Source organism: Populus trichocarpa, chromosome 11 (genome assembly GCF_000002775.5).
Source record: "Populus trichocarpa isolate Nisqually-1 chromosome 11, P.trichocarpa_v4.1, whole genome shotgun sequence".
In the NCBI taxonomy this organism is placed as follows: domain Eukaryota; kingdom Viridiplantae; phylum Streptophyta; class Magnoliopsida; order Malpighiales; family Salicaceae; genus Populus; species Populus trichocarpa.
This window is the reverse complement of record NC_037295.2, coordinates 12,899,279-12,923,371: the sequence shown is the minus strand read 5'-3', so window position 1 is coordinate 12,923,371 and position 24,093 is coordinate 12,899,279. Positions and strand designations below refer to the sequence as shown.

At 38.0% G+C, this 24,093-nt stretch overlaps 2 protein-coding genes and 1 pseudogene across 2 annotated transcripts in view; 1 reads left to right on the top strand and 2 right to left on the bottom strand.

The window, feature by feature from the left end:
- The window catches only part of LOC18103316 (cytochrome P450 72A397), a 138,832-nt gene that overhangs the window by 13,566 nt on the left and 101,173 nt on the right, over window positions 1-24,093 (bottom strand). The window lies entirely within an intron of this gene.
- Window positions 4,211-6,935, top strand: LOC127903996 (solanesyl diphosphate synthase 1, chloroplastic-like; annotated as a pseudogene).
- LOC18103313 (cytochrome P450 72A397) lies at window positions 7,012-10,443 on the bottom strand. The gene is made up of 5 exons (XM_024611746.2): window positions 10,050-10,443; window positions 8,920-9,134; window positions 8,528-8,778; window positions 8,002-8,389; window positions 7,012-7,579 (listed from the first exon to the last, which is right to left on the bottom strand). The coding sequence occupies exons 1-5, from the start codon at window positions 10,324-10,326 to the stop codon at window positions 7,154-7,156; spliced, it is 1,557 nt and encodes a 518-aa protein (XP_024467514.2). The 5' UTR covers window positions 10,327-10,443; the 3' UTR covers window positions 7,012-7,153.

Genomic DNA, 24,093 nt, shown 5'->3' with positions numbered 1-24,093 from the left:
TCTGGTGATTCTGTAACAACCCGGCTTTCTAAGCCCAAAACAATAGTAATTTTTTTTTATATATATATTATCCCCCTCATGGTGCCGATAATCAAAGAACTTGAATCCTCACATCATCAAAATACAATCCATACAATCAACAGTTCATTCAAAAGCGAATCTTACACAAACACATAATATTAAGGTTGCATGATTTGAAGTTCATATTAAAAATATATATACATGGACATGAGTTTGCACTCTTATACTTCTAATAGCCATCACAATTTTTAAACAAAAAGGATCTAATAAAAGTTATACATTCAGTACATTGATCCCTACAAAATACATTGTGATTTAGAATGCATCTACTTAATTCCTTGCAAAAGTAGGTTCCCGTGTATCGGGTATCCTAGACATCTTGTTGGTGTGACGTCCCTGCAGCAGTACAAAACATTTAAGAGAAAACAAATACTTAATAATAATAATGGTAACTAACGGCCTAGCAATTAAATAAGCATTAACATTTATAATTTCTTCATGTATTTGATGTAACAATTAGTAGTACATATAGATACACAAGTTTTCAAATGCCATTCGCCGAAACTAGTCGTTTATTTGTCCCGGCTATCCATCCGGATTCCATAGCGATAGCTGCGTCGCTGCCCATCCTAAAATCGGCAGCCGAAACTACATCGCTGCCGATCAAGGAATCGGCAGCGAAACTGGGTCGCTGCCGATGTCTGTATCGGCAGCGAAGACTGCATCGCTGCCGATCCACAATCGGCAGCGGAATCATCCCTTTTTAACCCGGCCATCCATTCGGACGCCATTAGCCAAAGCTAATCATTCTTTGTCCCGACCATCCATTCGGATGCCATTAGCCGAAGCTAATCACTCTTTGTCCCGGCCATCCGTTTGGATGCCATTAGCCGAAGCTAATCAGTCCTTCATCCCGGCCATCCATTCGGACGCCATTAGCCAAAGCTAATCATTCTTTGTCCCGGCCATCCGTTTGGATGCCATTAGCCGAAGCTAATCAGTCTTTTGTCCCGGCCATCCATTCGGATGCCATTAGCCGAAGCTAATCACTCTTTTATCAACAATTAAGCGTTCGACAATTTAATATCAGTTCTAACAATATGGTAGTACTCAAGTTAAAATATTCCAAGATTCAACGTATGAAAAAGAAAGGTGCAAGTCACCTACCTGCTCCACCTGTGGGTCGTTCCTGTCTTGATGATGGTCCAATCCCGACCGCACCACCTAAGACATCAATGGTCACAAATCAGCACAGTTGTATTTATTTTATTTTTGAATCACATTCATCATCACACTTATTTCAATAGTTCATATGTTCACATTCAAGTGTTCCCTATTTTACACCATCATATCATGAAATTGTTATTAGCATTTAAGTCATTCCTGCCTAGGAGGCTTATTGTAGGAATCGACAGCGAGAACTGGTTCGCTGCGAGCTGCCCAATTCGGCAGCGAGAACTGGTTCGCCGCAGGCTGCCAGTTTGGCAGCGAGAACTGCACCGCTGTTGGCGCCACAGTTTCGCTGCACAACGCACAACTCGGCAGCGAATATCACTTCGCTGCAGGAGGTTCAGCTGCGGCAGCGAAACAGAATTTCGCTGCGCAACACACAAATCGGCAGCGAATATCAAATCGCTGCAGCAGGTTCAGTTGCGTCAGCGAAACAGAATTTCGCTGCGCAACACACAAATCGGCAGCGAATATCAAATCGCTGCAGGAGGTTCAGTTGCGTCAGCGAAACAGAATTTCGCTGCGCAACACACAAATCGGCAGCGAATATTAATTCGCTGCAGCAGGTTCAGTTGCGGCAGCGAAACAGAATTTCGCTGCGCAACACACAAATCGGCAGCGAATATTAATTCGCTGCAGCAGGTTCAGTTGCGGCAGCGAAACAGAATTTCGCTGCGCAACACACAAATCGGCAGCGAATATCAAATCGCTGCAGGAGGTTCAGTTGCGTCAGCGAAACAGAATTTCGCTGCGCAACACACAAATCGGCAGCGAATATTAATTCGCTGCAGCAGGTTCAGTTGCGGCAGCGAAACAGAATTTCGCTGCGCAACACACAAATCGGCAGCATCAATTTCAGCACAATCATCACAGGAGAACACATTAATTCCAGCAACAAACATCACAGCAGAACACATTAATTCCAGCAACAATCATCACAGCAGAACACATTAAGTCCAGCAACAACATCACAGCAGAACACATTAATTACCCCCTAGTTAAAGCCAGCCCTCTACCATGATTTGTTAGATGTTCTGAAATTGACTTTATTTCACTTTTGTTTGCTTGTTCTCTTGGTTAATTTCAGCTTCCTTCACAGCTGGCTTAGGTCTTAGATCAATTCTTTTCTTAGGGTTTTTCTTCTTCATTTTCGTTTTTGATCTTACGGGGGAGAGGAAGAGAGTTTCATGACCCATACCTTCTGAATTTAACTAAGTTTGAGGAAGGTTTGACACTATTCAGCTGCTGGTTCTCCTCCTTCTTCTTCCTCTCACGTTTTCCAGCTCTCTTTTTCCTCTCCTCTATGCAGCTGCCCACTCCTCTCTCAAGGTCTCATCTCTCCCTCACAAGTTCACAAAGTAATCTCTACTGGTCTGATTCACGTTTCTGTTGTGAAAGGGGAAGGGAAGAACGACATGCAGCTGCTGGATTTGGAAGAAGATGGGTCATTCTCTCTCCCCTCTTTGTATTTATACTACCCATCCAATGAAATGGGTTGTTTGGGGGTTGGTTTAGGTGTGTCCTTATCCTTGTTTGGTTTATCTAAAATCAGTTTTACCCCTCCCTCCCAGCTCTGCGTCACTGTTCATTGAGAAATCGGCAGCGAAAACTGCGTCACTGCCGATTTCTGCATCGGCAGCGAAAACTGCGTCGCTGCCGATCAAGAAATGGGCAGCGAAAACTGTGTCGCTACCGATTTCTGTATCGGTAGTGAAGGCTGCGTCGCTGCCGAGTCCAGAATCGGCAGCGAAAACTGCATCGGTAGCGAAAACTGCGTCGCTGCCAAGTCCAGAATCGGCAGCGAAAACTGCATCGCTGCCCAGTCCAGAATCGGCAGCGAATACTGCATCGCTGCCGATTTCTGCATCGGCAGCGAAAACTGCATTCATCATCATCTCTCTCTCTCTAAATATATATATATTTTCCTTTGGGTGTTTACAGATTCCATTTACTTAACATAACATTTAAGTGCTTGGTCTCCATCAATAAAGCACCTGCCATTGATGTAATATGTTGTAATGCTTGAAATGTTGGTATTTTTGTTCATTTTTGGCTTGATACAGTGGTTGCTGAAGGTCCAACAGTACTTCTGAATTTTGAAGAAAGAGTCAAGAGAACCAGTTTCATTAACAAATTTGTTTGAAGTGGTTGCTGCTGATCTTCAGACTCTTAAGCAAAATCTCTGGTCGGTGAGTGCCCTTTTTAGATATTTGTTGTTGAGTAGTTAATGCATGTTAGATATTGTGTAGTTAGACATATGTTAGGATGTAGTTATTGCTTGCTATTGAGTTCTTCCACGCCAATAATGACAGATGCTGAATTTTCATATCGTGCTTTATGTAAGTTGATGGTGTTTTATGATTTCTTGATTCTTGGAATACGAATGTGGTTTTGCTTCAAAATGCCATCTTGAATTGTTGTGTTAGTCTGTGGCTGTGGTATTTATCCTTGTATGTAATTTATTTTGCTGGGAATTGGCTCTTCTTCCTCAGTCTCTTGCTTAAGAATTTGGTTCCTGGCTCAAGTGCATGCTCATTCATCTTCATTCCATAGAAAGATGCATTATGATTTATCTGATATAATATTAGGATGATGCTTAATCAGTGAATAGTTAATGTTTGCTTGTGGTAGAATGAGGTTCCATGAGATTATTTTTTGTATTTTAGAAAATAGTTTTTAGGGCACTTGTGTCGTAGTAGATCAATGAAGAATGAACTTTTACCAATATATTAACTAGTGGTTAGCTGATAGACCACTACAAATGTTCTGAGTTGATATAAGTTGGCATAGCGGTAATGCGTAAAAATTTAAATTCAGCACTGAATCTGTACTATAGTACAAGTAAACAAGGTTATTTTGGCACAAGATGAGTTCACAAAAGAGGGCCACTGCATAAGAACTTTTACCTGCTTCCATGTTCTACTTGTCTGTTTTCTACTATCTGTTACCTTCTATATTGATGAGTCATGTACCTTTTTGCACTGGATCAGAATAGTTTGTCTTGTTCTTTATATTCAGCTTTTATATTTCTGATGAAGATGCTCTGGTAGATTGTTGCTGCAGAAAATACGGTTTTGATGTCTGCAGCTGAGCAGATATATAGTGCTGGTGGGAAGAGAATGTGACCACCTCTGGCCTTTCTACTGTCATGAGCCACGGCGGAAGTAGTCGGGTTGAAGTAAGTTTTATCCAGTATTTTAAGGGCTTCGTATGGTGCTGAATGGAATAGAAAACTTATATTGCATTCCTGCTTTGCAGGGAACATACAACTGAACATCGGCATTTAGTGGAGATTATTGAGATGATCCACACTGCAAGTTTAATACATGACGATGTATTGGATGAAAGTGACATGCGAAGAGATAGGATTTTGAATTTCACATCAAAGCAACTTGAAAAATCTCATTAATGTCACTGCATCATTCACCAACACATGCTTATTGAATAAACCCAAGTTATTTTAAAACTTACAGTGTACAAGGATCTAATGTTAGTCACCAACGCCGAATAACAGTTTGCATGCTCTGTACTTAGTATTTGTAAAGTGCTGTGGTCTTTGTAGCCGTGGAATGGTAACAGACAACAACCTCTATTTGGTTATTGTAATATGCTTACAGATATTCTTGTACAGCATGCTTGATGGAAAGAATACTCAATCCGGTTATCAGCTTTATAATCTGTATTGGATAAGGTCGTGTCTTACTGTAACTAAAAGATCAGTTTATAGAACATATATCATGGTTGTGCTCCCTAAATTAGCTTCATTTGGAGAATTTCTAAATGAGTATTTCTAGACATATGCAAAGATTTAAATATAAAAGTTTCAAGAAATGTATCCAAGGATTATAAGTTTTAATTCCATTTGCCCTGTTTAGAGTTTTGCAGAACCAGTCCAAGGCTGAAAAGAGAAGGGTTCTAATAGATGGATGTCCAACAGGCTCGCATATTAGTCAACCTAGCTGTGAGATGAAAATTATGATTATTGTGAAGCCAACTTTGATTATTTGGACTTGTTCATTGCCCTAGAATCCTATTTCCCTTTAGAACGGCAACTGAATTTATCTATTATTCTTCCAAGCAGGGATTGTGAAGAAATCTTTGGTTGAATGGGCTTGTGCACTGTATTGTATGAAGATCCAATGAAATATGTATCCTTTCTTTCTTAAAAGCCTATAAACTTGTGGGAATCTGAAGAGATACATCACTTTATCAGAGAGTATGTCATAGATGAGTGAGATCTTAAGCCATAGATCACTACTTATCAGTCAGTATGTCATAGATGAGTGATAGCTGAAGCCTTCTTTCAATGTAAATTACTACGCTAGAGCCTATTGACTGGAGATGAGCTTGAATGTGCACATCCAAAGTGATGTAATACACTACTTTCACTGTTAAAATAATTGCTCCCTAATCAGAGATAAAAAACTGAAGGAAATATACTAATAAGTAATCACTGGTACTGACCATGCCATCATCGGATCTCATACTTGTCACATCAAGTAGAGTAGCTAAACTGAAATAGCTATTACACACTTTATTGCATTTTCATTTTGTTTTTTGTTTCTAATTTAATTTCAGGCCTACTGCAAGGCCTTCTCTGACTTTCAGTTCACAGCTGCTAATTTGCTGGGAAGGAAAGTATTCATCAACACTATGGTACAAGGGTAGCAGTACTGGCTGAGGAGTTTATGTTTGCTCAATCGTCATGGTACCTAGCAAATCTTGAAAATATTGAAGTCATTAAGCTTATCAGCTCGGTAGGTCTGCAACTCCATTCTGTATATCCGAGTATATATAGTCCAGTGTCTGATATAACCTTGGAGTTTTTGCACTATGCTATATATTATCTAATTTTAAAAAATTGTAACTGAAGTTGATTTACAATTATTCTCGCTCAATGGCAGGTTATTAAGGATTTTGCAAGTGGTGAAATAGAGCAGGAATCTAGCTTGTTCGACTGTGATCTTGAGCTTACTACAAGACAGCCTCCTTAATTGCTGCTAGTACCAAAGGAGCTGCTATTTTTAGTGGGGTGGACAGTAATGTTTGCATGCTAATGTATGAATATGGTAAGAATCTTGGTCTATCCTTCCAAGTTGTGGATGACATATTAGATTTTACACAGTCAGCAGAGCTGCCGGGGAAGCCAGCTGGCAGTGACCTGGCAAAGGGGAACCTGACTGCTCCAGTAATATTTGCTCTAGAGCAATCACCAAAACTAAGAGAAATAATCGAGACCGAGTTCCATGAGAGTGGTTCTCTTGATGAAGCTACTGAGTTGGTTATGGACTGTGGTGGCATTGAAAGGGCACAGGAATTGGCAAAAGAGAGAGCTGATCTTGCAATTCAGAATCTCAGAAGTCTTCCTCGGGGATCCTATCAACCAGCTCTCGAGGAAATGGTGCTGTGCAATCTCGAACGGGTTCATTAGTACAATACATCTTGTTGTACAAGTTATTCGTTGATCAAAAAACAATAATTTACAACAAGTGCGGAACCATGTAGCGAAAAATACTATGCAACAAGCCTCTATGGGTGCCAGGATTGTTTTCTGCATTTCAGACAAGCCCTGCAGAAGAGAAGCTGCTGGAGACTCATTCTATATTTCTTCCAAGCCATTGAGCTGTGATGTCAGCTAATTATACATATATTCAGTTACTACCCTTTTTCTTTACTCCTTTTTATGCTCGGTTAATTGTGTATGTAATCTATCTAGACGCCCATAATGTACTTTTTAATTCAATATTCTTTCACAGTTAATTAATCAATTGGCAAAGGCCTCTAATAATAATAATAATAATAATAATAAAAAGTGCATCATAAACCATACCTTGAAGGAACCGTGCTGTGGCTGAAGGGTTACAAACTAGAGGATAACTCTTACCCGTCACATATAAACATTTTAGAGTTTACGTAATATCATTGGAGCACCGTGCTGTGGCTGAAGAGTTATGACTGTGCGAGGAGCATGAATATACGACGGAGAGAGCTCAAAAGAGTAGCGCTGTAAAACCATTGCCAAAGCCATTTTTGCTTCAATCAAAGCAAAGTTTTGTCCAACGCATATTCGAGGACCCCATCCAAATGGAAGGAATGAGACCTGACTCTTTGTTGCCTTTGAAATACCTTCAGCAAACCTCTCTGGTTTGAACTCAGAGGCATCATCACCCCATAGTTCATGATCTTGGTGAAGGAGGATTATTGGCAACGAGACCTGCACTCCGGCAGGTAATAGCAAATTTCCAAGCTTTATTTCTTCATGAACATCTCGATTAAGCATAATTACCGGCGGGTATAACCTAAGAACTTCATACAAAATCATGGTAACCTGTAACATGCATCAAAAGAGAAAATGATACTACATGGTAAGAATCCGTCAGAAAGGTGACATGCGATCAACGTAGATAAAATAAAATATCGCATATATTGAGATCATTTGCATGCCATTTCAACTTACTAAAATGAGAATTTTTATGTTGATCCAAGAACTAGTAAATCTCATTCTTAATGTATATAGATGTCACCTCCTAGCTTGCTTGCCTACTCATCTGTTGGTTGCTTTTCCTCGTCATTTTGGCCGATTAATAATTCAACGAAAGAAAACATGAACGTTTTTTTTCTGCTATCTTACTTTTTCTTCACAGGATACCTAAGCTTGCATTTTAAATGCAAGAATGCTCTGTGTTCTTAACAATAATAAGACAATATTGATGTAGAAGAATTCAGTTGCAAATGCAGAGAAATACTCACAACTTTAAGGTGATTTAGCCCATCGAAATCTGGTTTTTTGTTACCAAAGACTTGCACAACCTCTTCTCTTGCGCGTGCTTGCCAATTCGGATACTGAGCCAATAAAACCATGGTCCAGGTAAGAAGAACTAAGGTTGTTTCTTGTCCAGCAAAGTAGAATAATTTACATTCATCAATCACATCTTCAATGCTCATTCCGACGCTCTTGGTATTTCCATGCTCTTGTATTTCTCTAAAATTGGATTCCAGAAGTAAACCCAACAAGTCTTTCTTTGCATCTTCACCAGCACTCATTGCTTTCTCTCTTTTGTTGATGAGAGCATTAAGAGAAGCTTTTATTTCTTTGTCAATAGCTTTTAGCCTTCTATTAGATGGGATCGGCAGAAACCTACATGCAATCCATGAACATGTTGTCAAGAGATTTGGATTTGTTCTGCTTCATACTTTTAAGATATATCTCATTGAAGAAGGACTAACTTGAAGGAACTGAATTGTAATGTCCAGCAAAAACAGAATAAAGAGTTACCTGTACCCTGGTATGACAATAGCTTTTATTATAACATGAGCTGTAAGATTGGTAAGTTCCTTGAGGAGATCAAATATTCTTTTTCCTTCTTCGTAATTACTTCCAAACGACGTTCGAGAAATAGCATCACATGTTAAGCCTTGAAGATCAGGCCAGACATCCAATTCACATGGCCCCTCGTCTACAGAGACCAGCTTCTCCCACTTGTTAATCATCCCACTACAACTTTCGTAAAACACAGGTATCATAAGCTGTAACAAGCAAAGAGAACATATCATCATCAAAAGTTTTATATTACAGCCATATGAGAGCAAAACATGCATGCTACTCATTCAAGGCAATCGAAGAGCATGGATGCTTATAGGCAAATAAGTTGAGACTATCATGATCACCTTTAGCTTCTCTTGATGGAATGCTGGGTTGATTATCTTTCTATGTTTAGCCCATTTTTCACCCTCGTGACTTGCAAGTCCACATACTATAAGTTTCAACAGCGGGTGAGAGGCCTTCTGATATTCATTTATCTTCATGAATACGTCCCTTATCTGATCAGGGTTCATGATGTTCACTCTTGGTTTCGGCCCAACCCACATAAATGAATTCTTACCTGCATCGTCAGAGGAAGCATATTTATTAATCAAATACACGAGTGCTGGTGAAGGTGCAACTTCACACTTTAAGGTAAATACACGAGGCTCAAATTGAGATATGAACAAAAGAAATCCAAACCCAGAAAAAATTGCACTTCACACTTTAAGGTAAAATTCTTGTACGAGAATTTTATTTCTTTTTCTAATAGATTTTTATATTTTTATGAACACATCAATAGAGTTGACAAAGTTGCATCTTCTCTAGATGCAACTTTACTTTAACATGCAGGAAAACATAAAGTTATGATTCTTTTAATATACCTAGATAAATACAAAAGTATAAAACGATACTAAGTTCTTTTATTTATATTTATACAACCTCTAGCCAACTAATAACAAGTTCAATACTGACTTGGAAACCAATGTTTTCAACTGTTAGTAATTAGTACTGTTCTGTCCAGTAGGAAACCAACACTACCAAGAGATCAAATACGCATACCATGAATATTGAAAATTAACACCCACTTGGTCTATTTTAAAAATATTTTTCTCCCATTGATAGAAAACTAGGTTTGAGGCGAGAGTAGTCCACAAGAGCACTATAAAATGAAGTAAAATAAGAAAATCGGCTGAAACATTCGGCCAGCACAGTGCAGCACTAACCAATGGAACATGGCATTCTGATTCCCAATGATATTAATTTGTTTTTGTATTCATAAAAAATAATATTTTATCAATTAAAATAAACCGATGATAACAGAGTTTTACTGAGAAACGGTGAACAAAAGTTGTTCGACATAAATAAAATTTCTCAATCATTGCCGCCTTATAGAAGACAAAAGGAATTTCTTAATAAATCGGAGAAATATTTAATTAGCAAGAAAAATCATCTTTTCTACGAGAGAGATAATAAAGGGTTGCGTGTTGAATACCATAATCCTTGACCAGTTGATGGAGGAAGGGCATGACACGAGGTAGAAGAGCGTCTGATAAACCAATGGGTTTGGTCCTTGCTTCTTTCAACATATCTGAACTTTCTTTCCAGTCTCCGAACAAAAGCCTGTAAGGCTTGCCTGCAAAACCTTGTTGTCTCAAGCACCTCTCGACCTTCTTCGGCCGAAACCAAACCCAGTTCAAAACTCTCCATGCCCATCTTAGCACTGCAACATAAACAATGGAGACTAGAATTGAAGAGACTGTTACTGTCATTTTTACACGAAGAAATAAATCCAGAAATGGATGAGAGAGCGAGAGATAAGGCGAAGACTTTGGGCAGGTGATGTGCGCAGAGAGACCAATTAAATATTATTGCCTTCAAACATTTCTTTCCGAGCAAGTTTCAAGTTTCAATGATATTTTTTTACTGTTTGTGTGGCAGAAATGTCAATTGTGAATGGCCATCTCCATATCTTGTTTGCTAGTGTTTGGAACTAATATTCCCTTTGTTTGGATTCTTTACGGTTGTAGTCATTAAATTAATTAATTCATGAGAATAAACAAATTGTTGGTTGGAGTAGATAAAATAAATAAATAAATAAATGAATAGTAATTAGAATCTCAGCATGAAGAGCGGCCATTTATAAGTTAGATGGTATTTTCATTTTTTCCCTGATGATCACATGGTTTGACATTGAAAGCATGATTATGCTTTGTTCTAAGAAGTTAAATAAGTTATTGTAAATTAAAATTGTGGTTTTTTTTGTCCTGTAGAGAAAAGAGGAAAGAAAACAAAAAAAATAAATAAGGAAAAGGATTGTTAGAGCCACATTATGGCTACGCCATCATCAATGCCATGGAAAACATCTACTACCGAGGCAATTCTAGCCATTGACATCCATCATTGTAGCTTAAAGAAAGTTTCACATGCTATTTAAACACGACAAATTTTATTTGTAAATGTCTGAAAAAAAAAATATTAAAAATTATTTAAATTAAAAACTAACTATATGAGAAATAAAAGTCAAGAAATTCATGCATATAATTAAATAAAAGACAGGAATTCAGAAATTTAAAGAAAATAGGGCCTAAATGCAAATAAGTAAAAATATAAAGTATAAATACTCTCTCCTTACCAAAAATATGCACGGAACCATAAGGAGAGAAAATATGGAGTTTTATACTCATTCTTGCAAAATCAAGAGAGAAACACTAAAATTTCAAGAACTCATCCAAGATTAAGAGTTTGTAGATGGGATAAACACTTGTGAGCAAGGGATTAACAAGAAATTGAACAAGAAGAAAAGAAAGGAGGGAGTTGAAAATCTTCAACTAGTTGAAGATCAAAATCTTAATTCGTACCGAGTAAGGTGTTCTAAACATGATCTTAAAAATTCATTTCAAATTTGATAATGAATTGATGCCTTGATATTGAATCATAGGTTAGGGTTCTTAGACATGAATTGGGAAAAAAGTACTTATTGTTAAAATTAAGTTAATTCATGTGTGTGGTATGTAGTTTATTAAAGTATTTTGTGTAGCGGAGGGGGAGACGAATCTGGACAGACTTGTCTCCTGATTTTTGGTGAGATTTCGGGTAGCAGGATGAGGGAATTAGGATCGGATTCCCCTATAGAAATTATATATTTGGATGTTAGATAACCAAGAAAACTGATCTTGCTCAATTTGGAGATGTAGAACTTCAGTTATGGGTTACCAACCGAGACTGAGTCGTGACTGATTCTGTAGGGCAGTAGGATTGATGGGTTGATGAGCAATTTTGACTATCTTGGAGGCGGAACTGGGTTCTCCTTCCTTCAGAGAACTTGTAACCTCGTGTCTTAGCTTTCCAACGAGATCAATCTCACTTAAAATGGAGTTCTAGAACTCTAGATATAGTTAACAATCTAATGAGTGTTTAAACAGCAACGACTGGACATCAACCGTTGGACAACAACGGTTCAAACAACAATGGTTGGACAGCAACAGTTTGGACAGCAACAGTTCAAACAGCAACGGTTGGACACCAACCATTCAAAGTTAGACAGTAACAGTAGACTTTCACGTGAATATTATATGTAAGAATATACAAATGAGTGTTAATTGAGTTTAAAAGATTTACAAGCAAAACATAAGTTGTTTGTTATAATTCTTATGGATCCGATAGAAAATTAATACTTCTTTCATGTACATTACATGAGCATATGTATATTTATTTTATCAATATAATGGCATGTTTATTTATGTAACAGGTCCATCAAATATCCAGGAAGATCATTAGTTTAAGACTCTACTTTGTCAAGCTTATGTAAATATTTAACTTGAACAAAAGGGAATTAACGCGTTTATGTAGTATGCTTTTATGTAAACCTCGATGTATTTATAAAAGTTCAGCTTAGCATGTGGTACTTTAGTTATCTTATAATTAACCTTTTTGAAATGAGAATACTTATTATGCTGTAATGCTTTCTTTGCATGTTAGTATTCCTTTTTCTTTTAAATTTTATGATATGATATGTGGGCTATGTTTATATTGAACTTACTCATAGGATATATATATATATATATATTGTGGATTGTATGAGGTGTTGAATTATGAATTATGATGATTGATAGAAGGTCTGGAATTATGAGACCTTGTGATGATGAGTTGATTGAGTAAATTGATAGTAGTCGATAACTTGAGATATCTTAAATACAAATGAAACTCTGCCGAATTTTTGATAGATTTAAAAAAAAAACATTACCCTCAAATTAAGAGAATATGTTGGGATCTTTTAACATTGATCAAGTCGTACGACCGAGCCCGTTACAGTTGGTATCAGAGCCCTGGTATGGGTCCTGGGAAAAATTCAAAAGAGTTTGTTGATGTTTATTAATTTATTGCAAGATGGTACGTACCCGCTAAGAGATTAGAACAGATCTAACCTCTGCAGGGAGGGGGAGCAGAGATATAGACTTTCTCGAGGGGCAAAAAGAGAGCCCTTTGGAAAATACTGCTTCTCAAGCACCAGTAGTATCAGCTCAAGCAGGGCATGAAGAATCGATGGGGCCTCAAATTAGACAGGCACCAAGAAAAACTGGGGATGTTCGGCCGACCATATCAGCCCCACGGGAATGAGTATAAGAGCCCCCTCAGACTACACCTGCAGGGCCATCTGTTTCTTATGTTGATCCGATGCTCCTGCCTAGCTAGTCAAAGCAGTAATGGAAGGTATGGCTAATGCTGCCACTCCTATGCCAGCACCCCCATCTGCACCCATCATACCAACCATTTCAGAAGCAGCTACAGCTACTAATGACGTGGTACATCTAGTTCGTTTGGTGAAAAGTATGAGAGAAATGGGTTGTGAACCCTACTCATGTGAACAAGATGCTGAAGTGGCGGGAAGGTGGATTAGAAAGGTGGACAAAACAATGATTCAAATTAAGATACCATATGATCTGCGGGTAGACTGTGCTACTCAATTACTATCAGACGGTGTTATGACTTGGTGGGAGACAGTTTAGTTGAGGAGGGCTACAGAAACCCTATCCTGGGATGATTTCAAGACAAAGTTTAAGAATCAATATTACTCCAAATATCATCGGAAGATGAAGGAACATGAATTCCTAGCCTTAAGACAGGAGGGAATGTCAGTACTCGAATACAAGAGACGATTTCATGACCTTTCACTATTCGCACCATATTATGTCTCATCAGAACAACACATGATAGAAAAGTTAAGGGATGGCTTCAGATAAGAATTGATGCAAAGGTTGATTGCTTTATAATTCAAGATAGTAAGGGAACTGATTGAAGCAGCACAGGCCTTGAAGGCTTGTATGGAAAAAGGCCAACAGAGTCACGAGGGTGCAGGAAAACAAAATGATATGGAATTTTTAGGCAGGCCACCGCTTCCAAAGAAAGGTAGAGGCGAACAGTTCCTTCAATTCAAAAAGAAAAGAGGGACATCAACTAGCTTCCGACAGGATATCAGTGGGAAGTTAGGAAGTGGTTAGACTCGCTTCAGGGCTATAGCTGTGAGGGGGCTAATGATCAGAAGGAAATTGTCTACCCTCGATGTGCTCAGTGTGAACAAAGACACCCCGGGAGTTGTTTGGTTTCCCAACACAAGGGTGTCCTACACTTTTTGCCATAAAGAGCTTCAAATGGGGCCATTCCAATTGTTGCCTGATAACTGTTGTTATACGTGAATTCTACTAGTGATAGGTGCTCCTCCCAGTTTCCACCAAATTCCAAAGCACATGCCCTTAGTAAATCCTTTAAGATCTGAATAATTCTCTCAGATTGGCCATCAGTCTGCAGATGAAAGGCAGTACTGATACTCAAATTTGTTCCCAAGGCACGTTGTATGCTCGGCCAGAGACGTGAAGTAAATCTTGGGTCTCGGTCTGAAACAATTAATGTTGGGACTCCATGAAGCCTTACAACTTCATTCACATAAATCTTAGCCAACTTGTCAACTGAATCTGTCATCTTTACTGGTAGGAAAAGGGCAAACTTAGTTAGTCGATCCACAATGACCCAGATTGCATTATTTCCCCTCTTTCTTTTGGGTAGTCCCGATACAAAGTCCATTGTGATCATCTCCCACTTCCATTCAGGGATTGGTAATTGTTGTAACAGCCCTGCTGGTTTTCGGTGTTCTACTCTTACTTGTTGACAGATACTACATTTTGCCACGTAACCAGCCACTTCTTTTCTCATATTTGGCCACTAGTAGTACTGCTTCATATCCTGGTACATCTTAGTACTACCTGGATGTACAATGAACTTAGACTCGTGAGCCTCTCATAATAACTTTTGTTTAAGGGCTTTGTTGTCAGGCACATACATACGTCGTCCCAACATCACTATTCCATCATTACCCATTCGAAAAAGAGTTTCACCCCCCGATTCCAGTTTGATTCTCACTTTTGACACCTCATCATCATGTTGTTGTGCCTCTAATATTTGCTCTCGATATCCTGACTTCACCCTTAGTTGAGCCATTAAGGATCCTTCCGGACTCATACTTAATACTGCCCCCAATCTCTTTAGCTCAATCATGGTTTCCTCATTCCAAGTCACTGGTCCACCTCTAATCGCCTTGTCTTTACGGCTGAGAGCATCCGCGACTGCATTCACTTTTCCTAGACGATAATCTATAATACAGTCTTAGTCTTTAATTAATTATACCCATCTCTGTTGTCGCATATTCAATTCCTTCTACGACATCATATATTTAAGGCTTTTATGATTCGTGAAAATTTGAACCCGGGATCCGTATAAATAGTGCCTCCATACTTGTAAAACAAAAACTACTGCTGCCAATTCTAAGTCATGAACTGGGTAGTTGACTTCATGAGTCTTCAGTTATCTCGATGCATAGGCAACTACTTTTCCATGCTGCATTAGAACGCAACCCAGTCCTTTTCTTGAGGCATCACTGTAGACTACAAAGCCTTCTGTTCTGGATGGAAGGATTAATACGGGGGCAGTAGTAAGCCTTCTCTTCAATTCTTGAAAGCTCTCATCGCACTCCTTTGACCACTCCCATCTTATGTTCTTCCTAGTGAGTCGTGTCAACGGAGTTGCTATCGTTGAAAACCCTTCGATAAATCTTCTATAATACCCTGCCAATCCGAGAAAACTACGAATTTCAGTTACCGTAGTAGGCCTTTCCCATCTCACAACTGCTTCCACCTTTTGAGGGTTCATAAAAATGCCTTTTGAAGACACTACATGCCCCAAAAAGGTAACTTCTTTTAACCAGAAGTCATATTTATCCAACTTGGCATACAACTGACGGCTCATCAGAATCTGTAGTGTCTGTCCCAGGTGCTGTTCATGCTCCTCATAGGATTTGGAGTAAACCAAGATGTCATCGATGAATATGACAACAAACTTATCAAGGTATGGTTGGAATACTCGGTTCATTAAATCCATAAAAAGTGATGGAGCATTAGTTAATCCAAAGGGTAGCACCAAGAACTTAAAGTGTCCGTAGCGAGTTCTGTAGGCCGTTTTTGGCACTTCTTGCCCTTTGATTCGTATCTGGTAGTACCCTGATCTTAAATCAATCTTTGAGAATACTTTGGCACCCTTCAACTGGTCGAACAAATCATCTATCCGCGGGAGTGGATATCTGTTATTTACCGTCACTTTATTCAGCTGACGGTAATCTATGCAAAGCCTCAACGTTCCATCTTTCTTCTTTACAAACAATACGGGTGCCCCCCAAGGTGATTTGCTTGGTCGTATGAACCCTTTGTCTAAAAGCTCCTGCAATTGAATTTTCAACTCATCCAATTCTTTTGGGGTCATTCTATACGGTGGTTGGGTTAATATATCTATGATGACTTCAACTTCTCTTTCTAGGGGTAGTCCTAGCAATTCTTCCGAAAATACATCCGGAAATTCCCTCACAATTAAAATGTCAGACAATCCTATTTTACCCTTTTTTGAATTTATCACATAGGCAAGGTATGTTGTACAACCTTTCTTTAGTAGTTTTCTCGCAACCATACCTGAGATTATATTTGTAAAGTTGGAAGTTCTCTCTCCCTTAAAGACCATTGTTTCACCCTTAGCCCCTTGGAAGGTTACTGTTTTTGTAAAGCAGTCAAGACGAGCCTTATTTTTGCCCAACCAATTCATACCTAGAATTATATCAAAATCACTTCATTCTAGGGGTATTAAATCTGCTTTTAGTTCACACCCATTAATGTTAATTCTCACCCCTTCAAATACAACATTTGTTTCCACAGTTTCACCCAAGGGTGTCCCAATAATAAATCCTTTCTCTACCCTTTTGGTTACATTTGTTTCCTTACTTAATTTGGTTACATTTTTCTTTACTATAAAGGAGTGAGTGGCACTATAATCAAACAAAACATGCATTTGATAGTCATTTATTTGCAGCATACCTGCCACCATATCTGATGCTGCTCTGACATCCTCCTGGGTCATATGGAAAACCCTTCCTTGATCCTTTTCATTTTGCACTCTGGGTCGTCCCGTGTTTGAGTTAGCTCCTGACTGAGTCGACCTTCCTGGTCTGTTTACTGTGATAGAATGCTGATGACTTTGACTTTACTGCCTATGTCTCTGAGGTTGTTCAGTGTTTAACTGGGGGCATTCCCTTTTAAAGTGACCCTTTTCGCCATAGTGATGACATCCTCTTCCCAAGTACTGACAGGTTTTCCACTTATGACCTTCCCCTCGACATATATAGCATCGTTTAGGAGAAACCATACAACTCTCGGGGTGTCTTTGTTCACACTGAGCACATCGAGGGTAGATGATTTCCTTCTGATCATTATGCCCCCTTGCAGCTATAGCCCTAGAGTGGGTCTGACCACTTCCCGACTTCCCACCGATATCCTGTCGAAAGCTGGTTGACATCCCCCTTTTCTTTTTGAATTGAAGGAATTGTTTGCTCTACCCTTCTTTGGAAGCGGTGGCCTGCTTAAAAATTCCATATCCTTTCGTTTTCCTGTACCCCCATGACTCTGTTGGCCTTCTTCCATACAAACCTCCAAGGCCTGTGCTGCCTCAATCAGTTCCCTTACTGTCTCAAGGACAAGAATTCCTATTCCTTCATCTTCCGATGATATTTGGAGTAATATTAATTTTCAAACTCTATCTTGAAGTCATCCCAGGATAGGGTTTTTGTAGCCCTCCTCAACTGAACTGTCTCTCACCAAGTCATAGCACCGTCTGATAGTAATTGAGTAGCACAATATACTCGCAGATCATGTGGTATCTTAATTTGAATCATGGTTTTCTCCACCTTCCTACCACTTCAGCATTCTGTTCACCTTAGTAGGGTTCACAACCCATTTTTCTCATACTTTTCACCCAACGAATTAGATGTACCACATCATTAGTAGCTGTAGCTGTTTCTGAAACAGTTGGTATGATGGGTGCAGGTGGGGGTGCTGGCATAGGAGTGGCAACATTAGCCATACCTTCCATTATTGCTTTGACTATCTAGGCCACGAGCATCGGATCAACATAAAAAACAGATGGCCCTGCAGGTGTAGTCTGAGGGGGCACCTCCACTTGTTCCCGTGGAGCTGACATGGTCTGTCGAACATCCCCAGTTTGCCTTGGTGCCTGTCTAATTTGAGGCCCTGTCAATTCTTCATGCCTTGCTTGAGTCGATACTACCGGTGCATGTGAAGCAGTATCTTCTAAAAGGCTCTCTTCTTGCCCCTCGGAAAAGTCTACATCTCTATTCCCCCTCCCTGCAGAGGATAGATTTGTTCTAATATCTTGATGGGTACATACCATCCTGCAATAAATTAATAAACATCAACAACCTCTTTTGATTTCTTCCCAGAACCCATACCAGGGCTCTGATACTAACTGTAACAGTCTGACTGTACGAACGATCATTGTTAAAAGTTCCCAACACATCCTTTTTATTTAAAGGTAAATTTTTTTTTCTTTTTACCAAAAATTCGGCAGAGTTTCGTTTACATTTAGGACATCCCAAGTTATTGACTACTACCAATTTTCTCAATCAATCCCATCATCACAAGGTCCCATAATTCCGCAGCTCATACAGTCTACACAATATATATATATGGACAAGTAAGTTCAATATGAACATAGTCCAAACATCATATCATAAAATTTTAAAGAAAGAAATACTAACATGCAAAGAAAGCATTTACAACATAATAAGTGTTTCTTAAATATTTCAAAACGGTTAATTACAAGATAATTAAAATACTACATGCTAAGCTGAACTTTTATAAATACATCAAGGTTTACACAAAAGTATACTACATAAATATGTTAATTTCCTTTTGTTTAAGTTAAAGATTTACATAAGCTTCACAAAGTAGGGTCCTAAACTAATGATCTCCATGGATATTTGATGGACTTGTTACATAAACAAACATACCATTATGTTGATAAAGAATATATATATATGCTCATATAATGAATACGAATGAAGTATTAATTTTCTATCTGATCCATAAGAATTCTAACAGAGGACTTATATTTTGCTTGTAAATCTTTTAACTCACTTAACACTCATTTGTATATTATTAATTTGAATACTCTTATTTACTTGCATGAACCGGGTGACCTTGCAAAGTTTAATCTTGAAATTCATTTCCCGGCAATCCTATCACGGATGCCATTAGTCGAAGCTAATCTGGTAATTCATATCCACGGATGCCATTAGCCGAAGCTAATCTTGCAATTCATCTCCCGGCAATCCTGTCACGGATGCCATTAGCCGAAGCTAATCTTGTAAATCACTAGACTTTATTTACATTGAACACGACATTTATTGTAATTACATTCACCAGAAGAATTTTAAATTGTAAAAGTGCAAATATAAGGAAAATCACGCACCTGCTTCGCCTGTATCGCGACCTCCCCTAATAGAAGATCCAATCCTAGTTGCTCCTCCTGAATCATAAGGAAGTTTTTGGTTATAATTCCTTCAAGCCGATATTATAGAGAATCCATATTCATCCATTACTCATATGTTACTTTCTATGTATGTTCATTTCCTTATATTAACATTCATACATATATCACGTATATTTTCAGAGTTAGTATCTCAATATGCAAGTGTTCCTATGACTCAATTCTTTTATATCCTTATATATAGTATTCACGTGAAAGTCTACTGTTATTGTCTAACTTTCAACTGTTACTATCCAATTTTCAACTGTTATTGTCTAATTTTCAACTGTTACTATCCGATTTTCAACCGTTACTGTCCAACCGTTACTGTCTAACTTTGAACTGTTACTGTCCAATTTTCAACTGTTACTGTCTAATTTTCAACTGTTACTGTCCAACCGTTACTGTCTAATTTTGAACTGTTATTGTCCAATTTTCAACTGTTACTGTCCAACCGTTACTGTCTAATTTTTTACTGTTACTGTCAAATTTTCAACTGTTACTGTCCAACCGTTACTGTCAAATTTTCAACTGTTACTGTCCAACCGTTACTGTTAAATTTTCAACTGTTACTGTCTAATTTTCAACTGTTACTGTCCAATCGTTACTGTCTAATTTTTGAACTGTTACTGTCTAATTTTCAACTGTTACTGTCCAACCATTACTGTCTAATTTTGAAATGTTACTGTCCAACCGTTACTGTCTAACTTTGAACTATTACTGTCCAACCGTTACTTTCTAACTTTGAACTGTTACTGTCCAATTTTCAACTGTTGTTGGCCAACCATTACTGTCTAATTTTGAACTGTTACTGTCCAACCATTACTGTCTAATTTTGAACTGTTACTGTCTAAACACTCACCAAATTTTTAACTATATCTAAAGTTCTAAAACTTCATTTTAAGTGAGATTGATCTTGTTAGAAAGCTAAAACACAAGGCTATAAGTTCTCTAAAGGGAGGAGAACCCAGTTTTGCCTCTAAGATAGTCAAAATTGCTCATTAACTAATTAGTCCTACTACCCTACATAATCAGTCACGACTCAGTCTCAGTTGATAACTCATAACTGGAGTTCTACATCTCCAAATTGAGTAAGACCAGTTTCCCTAGGTTAGCTAACATTCAAATCTACAATTTCTATGAGGAACCCGATTCTAATTCCCTCATCCTCCTACCCGAAATCTCATCGAAAGTCAGGAGACAAGTCTGTCCAGATTCTTCTTCCCCTCCCCTTCACACAATACTTTCATAAACTACATACCACACACATGAATTAACTTAATCTTAACAATAAGTACCTTTTCCCCAATTTATGTCTAAGAACCCTATCCTATGATTCAATATCAATGCATCAATTCTTTATCGAATTAAAAATGAATTTTTTTAAGATCATGTTTAGAACACCTTACCCGGTACAAAATTAAGATTTTGATCTTCAACCAGTTGAAGATTCTCAACTCCCTCCTTTCTTTTCTTCTTGTTCAATTTCTTGGTAATCCTTTGCTCTCAAGTGTTTATCCCATCTATAAGCTCTTAATCTTGGATGGGTTCGTGAAATTTTAGTGTTTCTCTCTTGATTTCCCAAGAATGGGTATAAAACTCCCTATTTTCTCTCCTTATGGTTCCTACAGATTTTTTTGGTGAGGAGAGAGTATTTATACTCTATATTTTCCCTCATTTGCATTTAGGCCCTTTTTTTCCTTTGAGTGTATTATTCTCTTTCATTAAATCCAACCCTCAACAGTATCGGGTTTATTATAATGTCCCGAATTATTTCGCCCGGAAATATATATTGAAAAATTTCTGAATTCTTGTTTTTATTTAACCATATGCATGAATTTCTTCCCTTTTATTTATTTATTTAATTTTCCCGGGGTTTACACTGAACAACCTCAGAGACATAGGCAGCAAAGTCAAAGTCATCAGCAGTCCATCACAGTAAACAGACCGGGAAGGTCGACTCAGTCAGGAGCTAACTCAAATAGGGGACGACCTAGAGTGCAAAATGAAAGGGATCAAGGAAGGGTTTTCCATATGACCCAGGAGGATGTCAGAGCAGCATCAGATGTGGTGGCAGATATGCTGCAAATAATTGACTATCAAATGCATGTTTTGTTTGATTCTAGTGCCACTCACTCCTTTATAGCAAATAAAAATGTAACCAAATTGAGTAAGGAAACAAAAAGGGTAGAGAAATGATTTATTATTGTGACACCCTTAGGTGAAACTGTGGAAACAAATGTTGTATTTGAAGGGGTGAGATTTAACATTAATGGGTGTGAACTAAAAGCAAATTTAATACCCCTAGAAATAAGTGATTTTGATATAATTCTAGGTATGAATTGGTTGGGAAAAAATAAAGCTTGTCTAGACTGCTTTACAAAAACAGTAACCTTCCAAGGGGCTAAGGGTGAAACAATGGTCTTTAAGGGGGAGAGGATTTCCAACTTTACAAATTTAATCTTGGTTATGGTTGTGAGAAAACTATTAAAGAAAGGTTGTCCAGCATACCTTGCCTATGTGATAAATTCGAAAGAGGGTAAAATAGGATTGTTTGACATTCTAATTGTGAGGGAATTTTTGAATGTATTTCTGGAAGAATTGCTAGGACTACCCCTAGAAAGAGAAGTTGAAGTCACCATCAACATATTGCTTGAGGTGTCTCCTATAGCCTAACCACCGTATAAAATGGCCCCAAAAGAATTGGATGAGTTGAAAATTCAATTGCAGGAGCTTTTAGACAAAGGGTTCATACCAACGTTATTAAAAACGAGTTTTGACTCGTAAAATCGTACGATTTTACGAGTCAAAATAGATAAACATGTATAATCGGGTGAAAAACTCGAAAACCAGTAAAATCGGGTTAAACTCGGTCAAACTCGTATAAACTCGGTCCAACTCGTTAAAATCGGTAAAACCGGACCGATTTCACGAGTTGGCTAAAAAAATTAAAAGTCTGCTCACTGCTGACTCCATCTCCTGCTTTCATTGTGCACGACACTCCACGTCTCCACCCACCCCTTTCCCCTTTCCCCCTTCAGCCCTTTCCCTTTCCCCAAATCTCAGAATCTCAAGTCTCAGCCCTAACAAATTAACATCAGCATCCAGTTGAAGAAGTTTAGCATCAACAAGTTGGCAGGATGCCTGGGGACTCTGTTCTCAAAATATTGATGCAAAAAGTTCGTTCGCTGGACTTGAGTTTATCCATTTTGGAGCGATACCTTGAGGAAGTGAATTCCAAATACGGCAATATTTTCAAAGAAATTGACAAGGATTTAGGAGAGAAAGATGTACTTTTTGAGAAGATCAGATCAGATGAGATGTAAAGAGTCTCCACAGCAGCCAGGATCTCATTGTACGTGGATTTCTTAACTCTTTTGGTTTTGATTATTTCTTGGATTCTAGCTGTTGTTTTTCAACTCTTTTTTACTGTTTATTACAATTTGCAGGCCAAAGATGTTAATGATCTTATTTCTTGGAAATATTTGCAAGCCAAAGATGTTAATGATCTTATTTCTTGGAAATCCCTTGCTTCCACACAGTTGGATGGACTCCTCAGGGACAATTTGATTCTCAGGTTACTTCTTTTCCTTAGTGATATATTTCATCCTTTTTTGGGTACCCTGCTTTAAAAATTTGTTTAAACAACATATATTTGGCATTGTTTTTCTGATAATTGATATAGGGATTGATCTAGGACTCCATTCTTTTGAGACCAAAGAACTTTGCAACATAACAAATATGCTTTATTAAACTTCAAACAATCCATATGAGGATGGCCTTACACATTATTTGGAAAAAAGAAAATGATGGGTTTCCTAGTGATTTGTAGTAATCAGAAGTGGCAGTGAGCAAAAATTAAACAAATAACTACAATTAAGGAACTTTTTTTTTAGCAACTATATTAGCTGTAGCAAGCATAAAATAAACCGTGTAAAAAAATATCCCAAGTGTTGAGAAACTAATGGCTTCAAGGAAAAGTAAAAAGTCAAAGGAAAAATGGACGAGGGTTTCTCATCTATGGCAGTCAGAAAGTTAAATAACTATTCCTTCCCCGGGATAGAGGTCTTAATCTTCTGGAAGTGTAGGAATTGATTATGCCTTCTCCTTGGATTAGTTCTCTCTTAAAAGGAAAGGGGATAGTAAGAAAGGAAAGAAGAAATTAACATCAGCATTCAGCAGCACAGCTAGCCTAGAATCAAATCAGTGTGTGTGTGTTTTGACTAACTGGCCTATAATCAAATCAGTGTGTGTGTTTTGATAGTAAGATATTTATATTGTTTATTTCATTTTTATTTTTATTGTGTTATATTATATACTACTTGACTGGATCTTGTAATTTAGTTAAAATATTTTACTTGTGATTTTATGATTTTAGTTAAAATATTTTACTTGCGATTTTACGATTCGAGTTTACGATTCGAGTTTATACTATATCCTCCGTGTCGTGTCAAAAAAGCATTTTTGACAACCTTGGTTCATACGACCAAGCAACTCACCTTGGGAGGCACCCGTATTATTTGTGAAGAAGAAAGATGGAACGTTGAGGCTTTGCATAGATTACCGTCAACTGAATAAAGTGACGGTAAAGAACAGATATTCGCTTCCGTGGATAGATGATT

Excerpts from the sequence above, each read along its gene's own strand:
- LOC18103313 (XM_024611746.2), bottom strand. The coding sequence starts at position 10,326 with ATGACAGTAACAGTCTCTTCAATTCTAGTCTCCATTGTTTATGTTGCA. Across the intron at positions 8,390-8,527 it reads ATTGTCATACCAGGGTACAG|GTTTCTGCCGATCCCATCTA; the intron begins GTAACTCTTTAT and ends GATTGCATGTAG. Across the intron at positions 7,580-8,001 it reads GGCTAAATCACCTTAAAGTT|GTTACCATGATTTTGTATGA; the intron begins GTGAGTATTTCT and ends TGCATGTTACAG.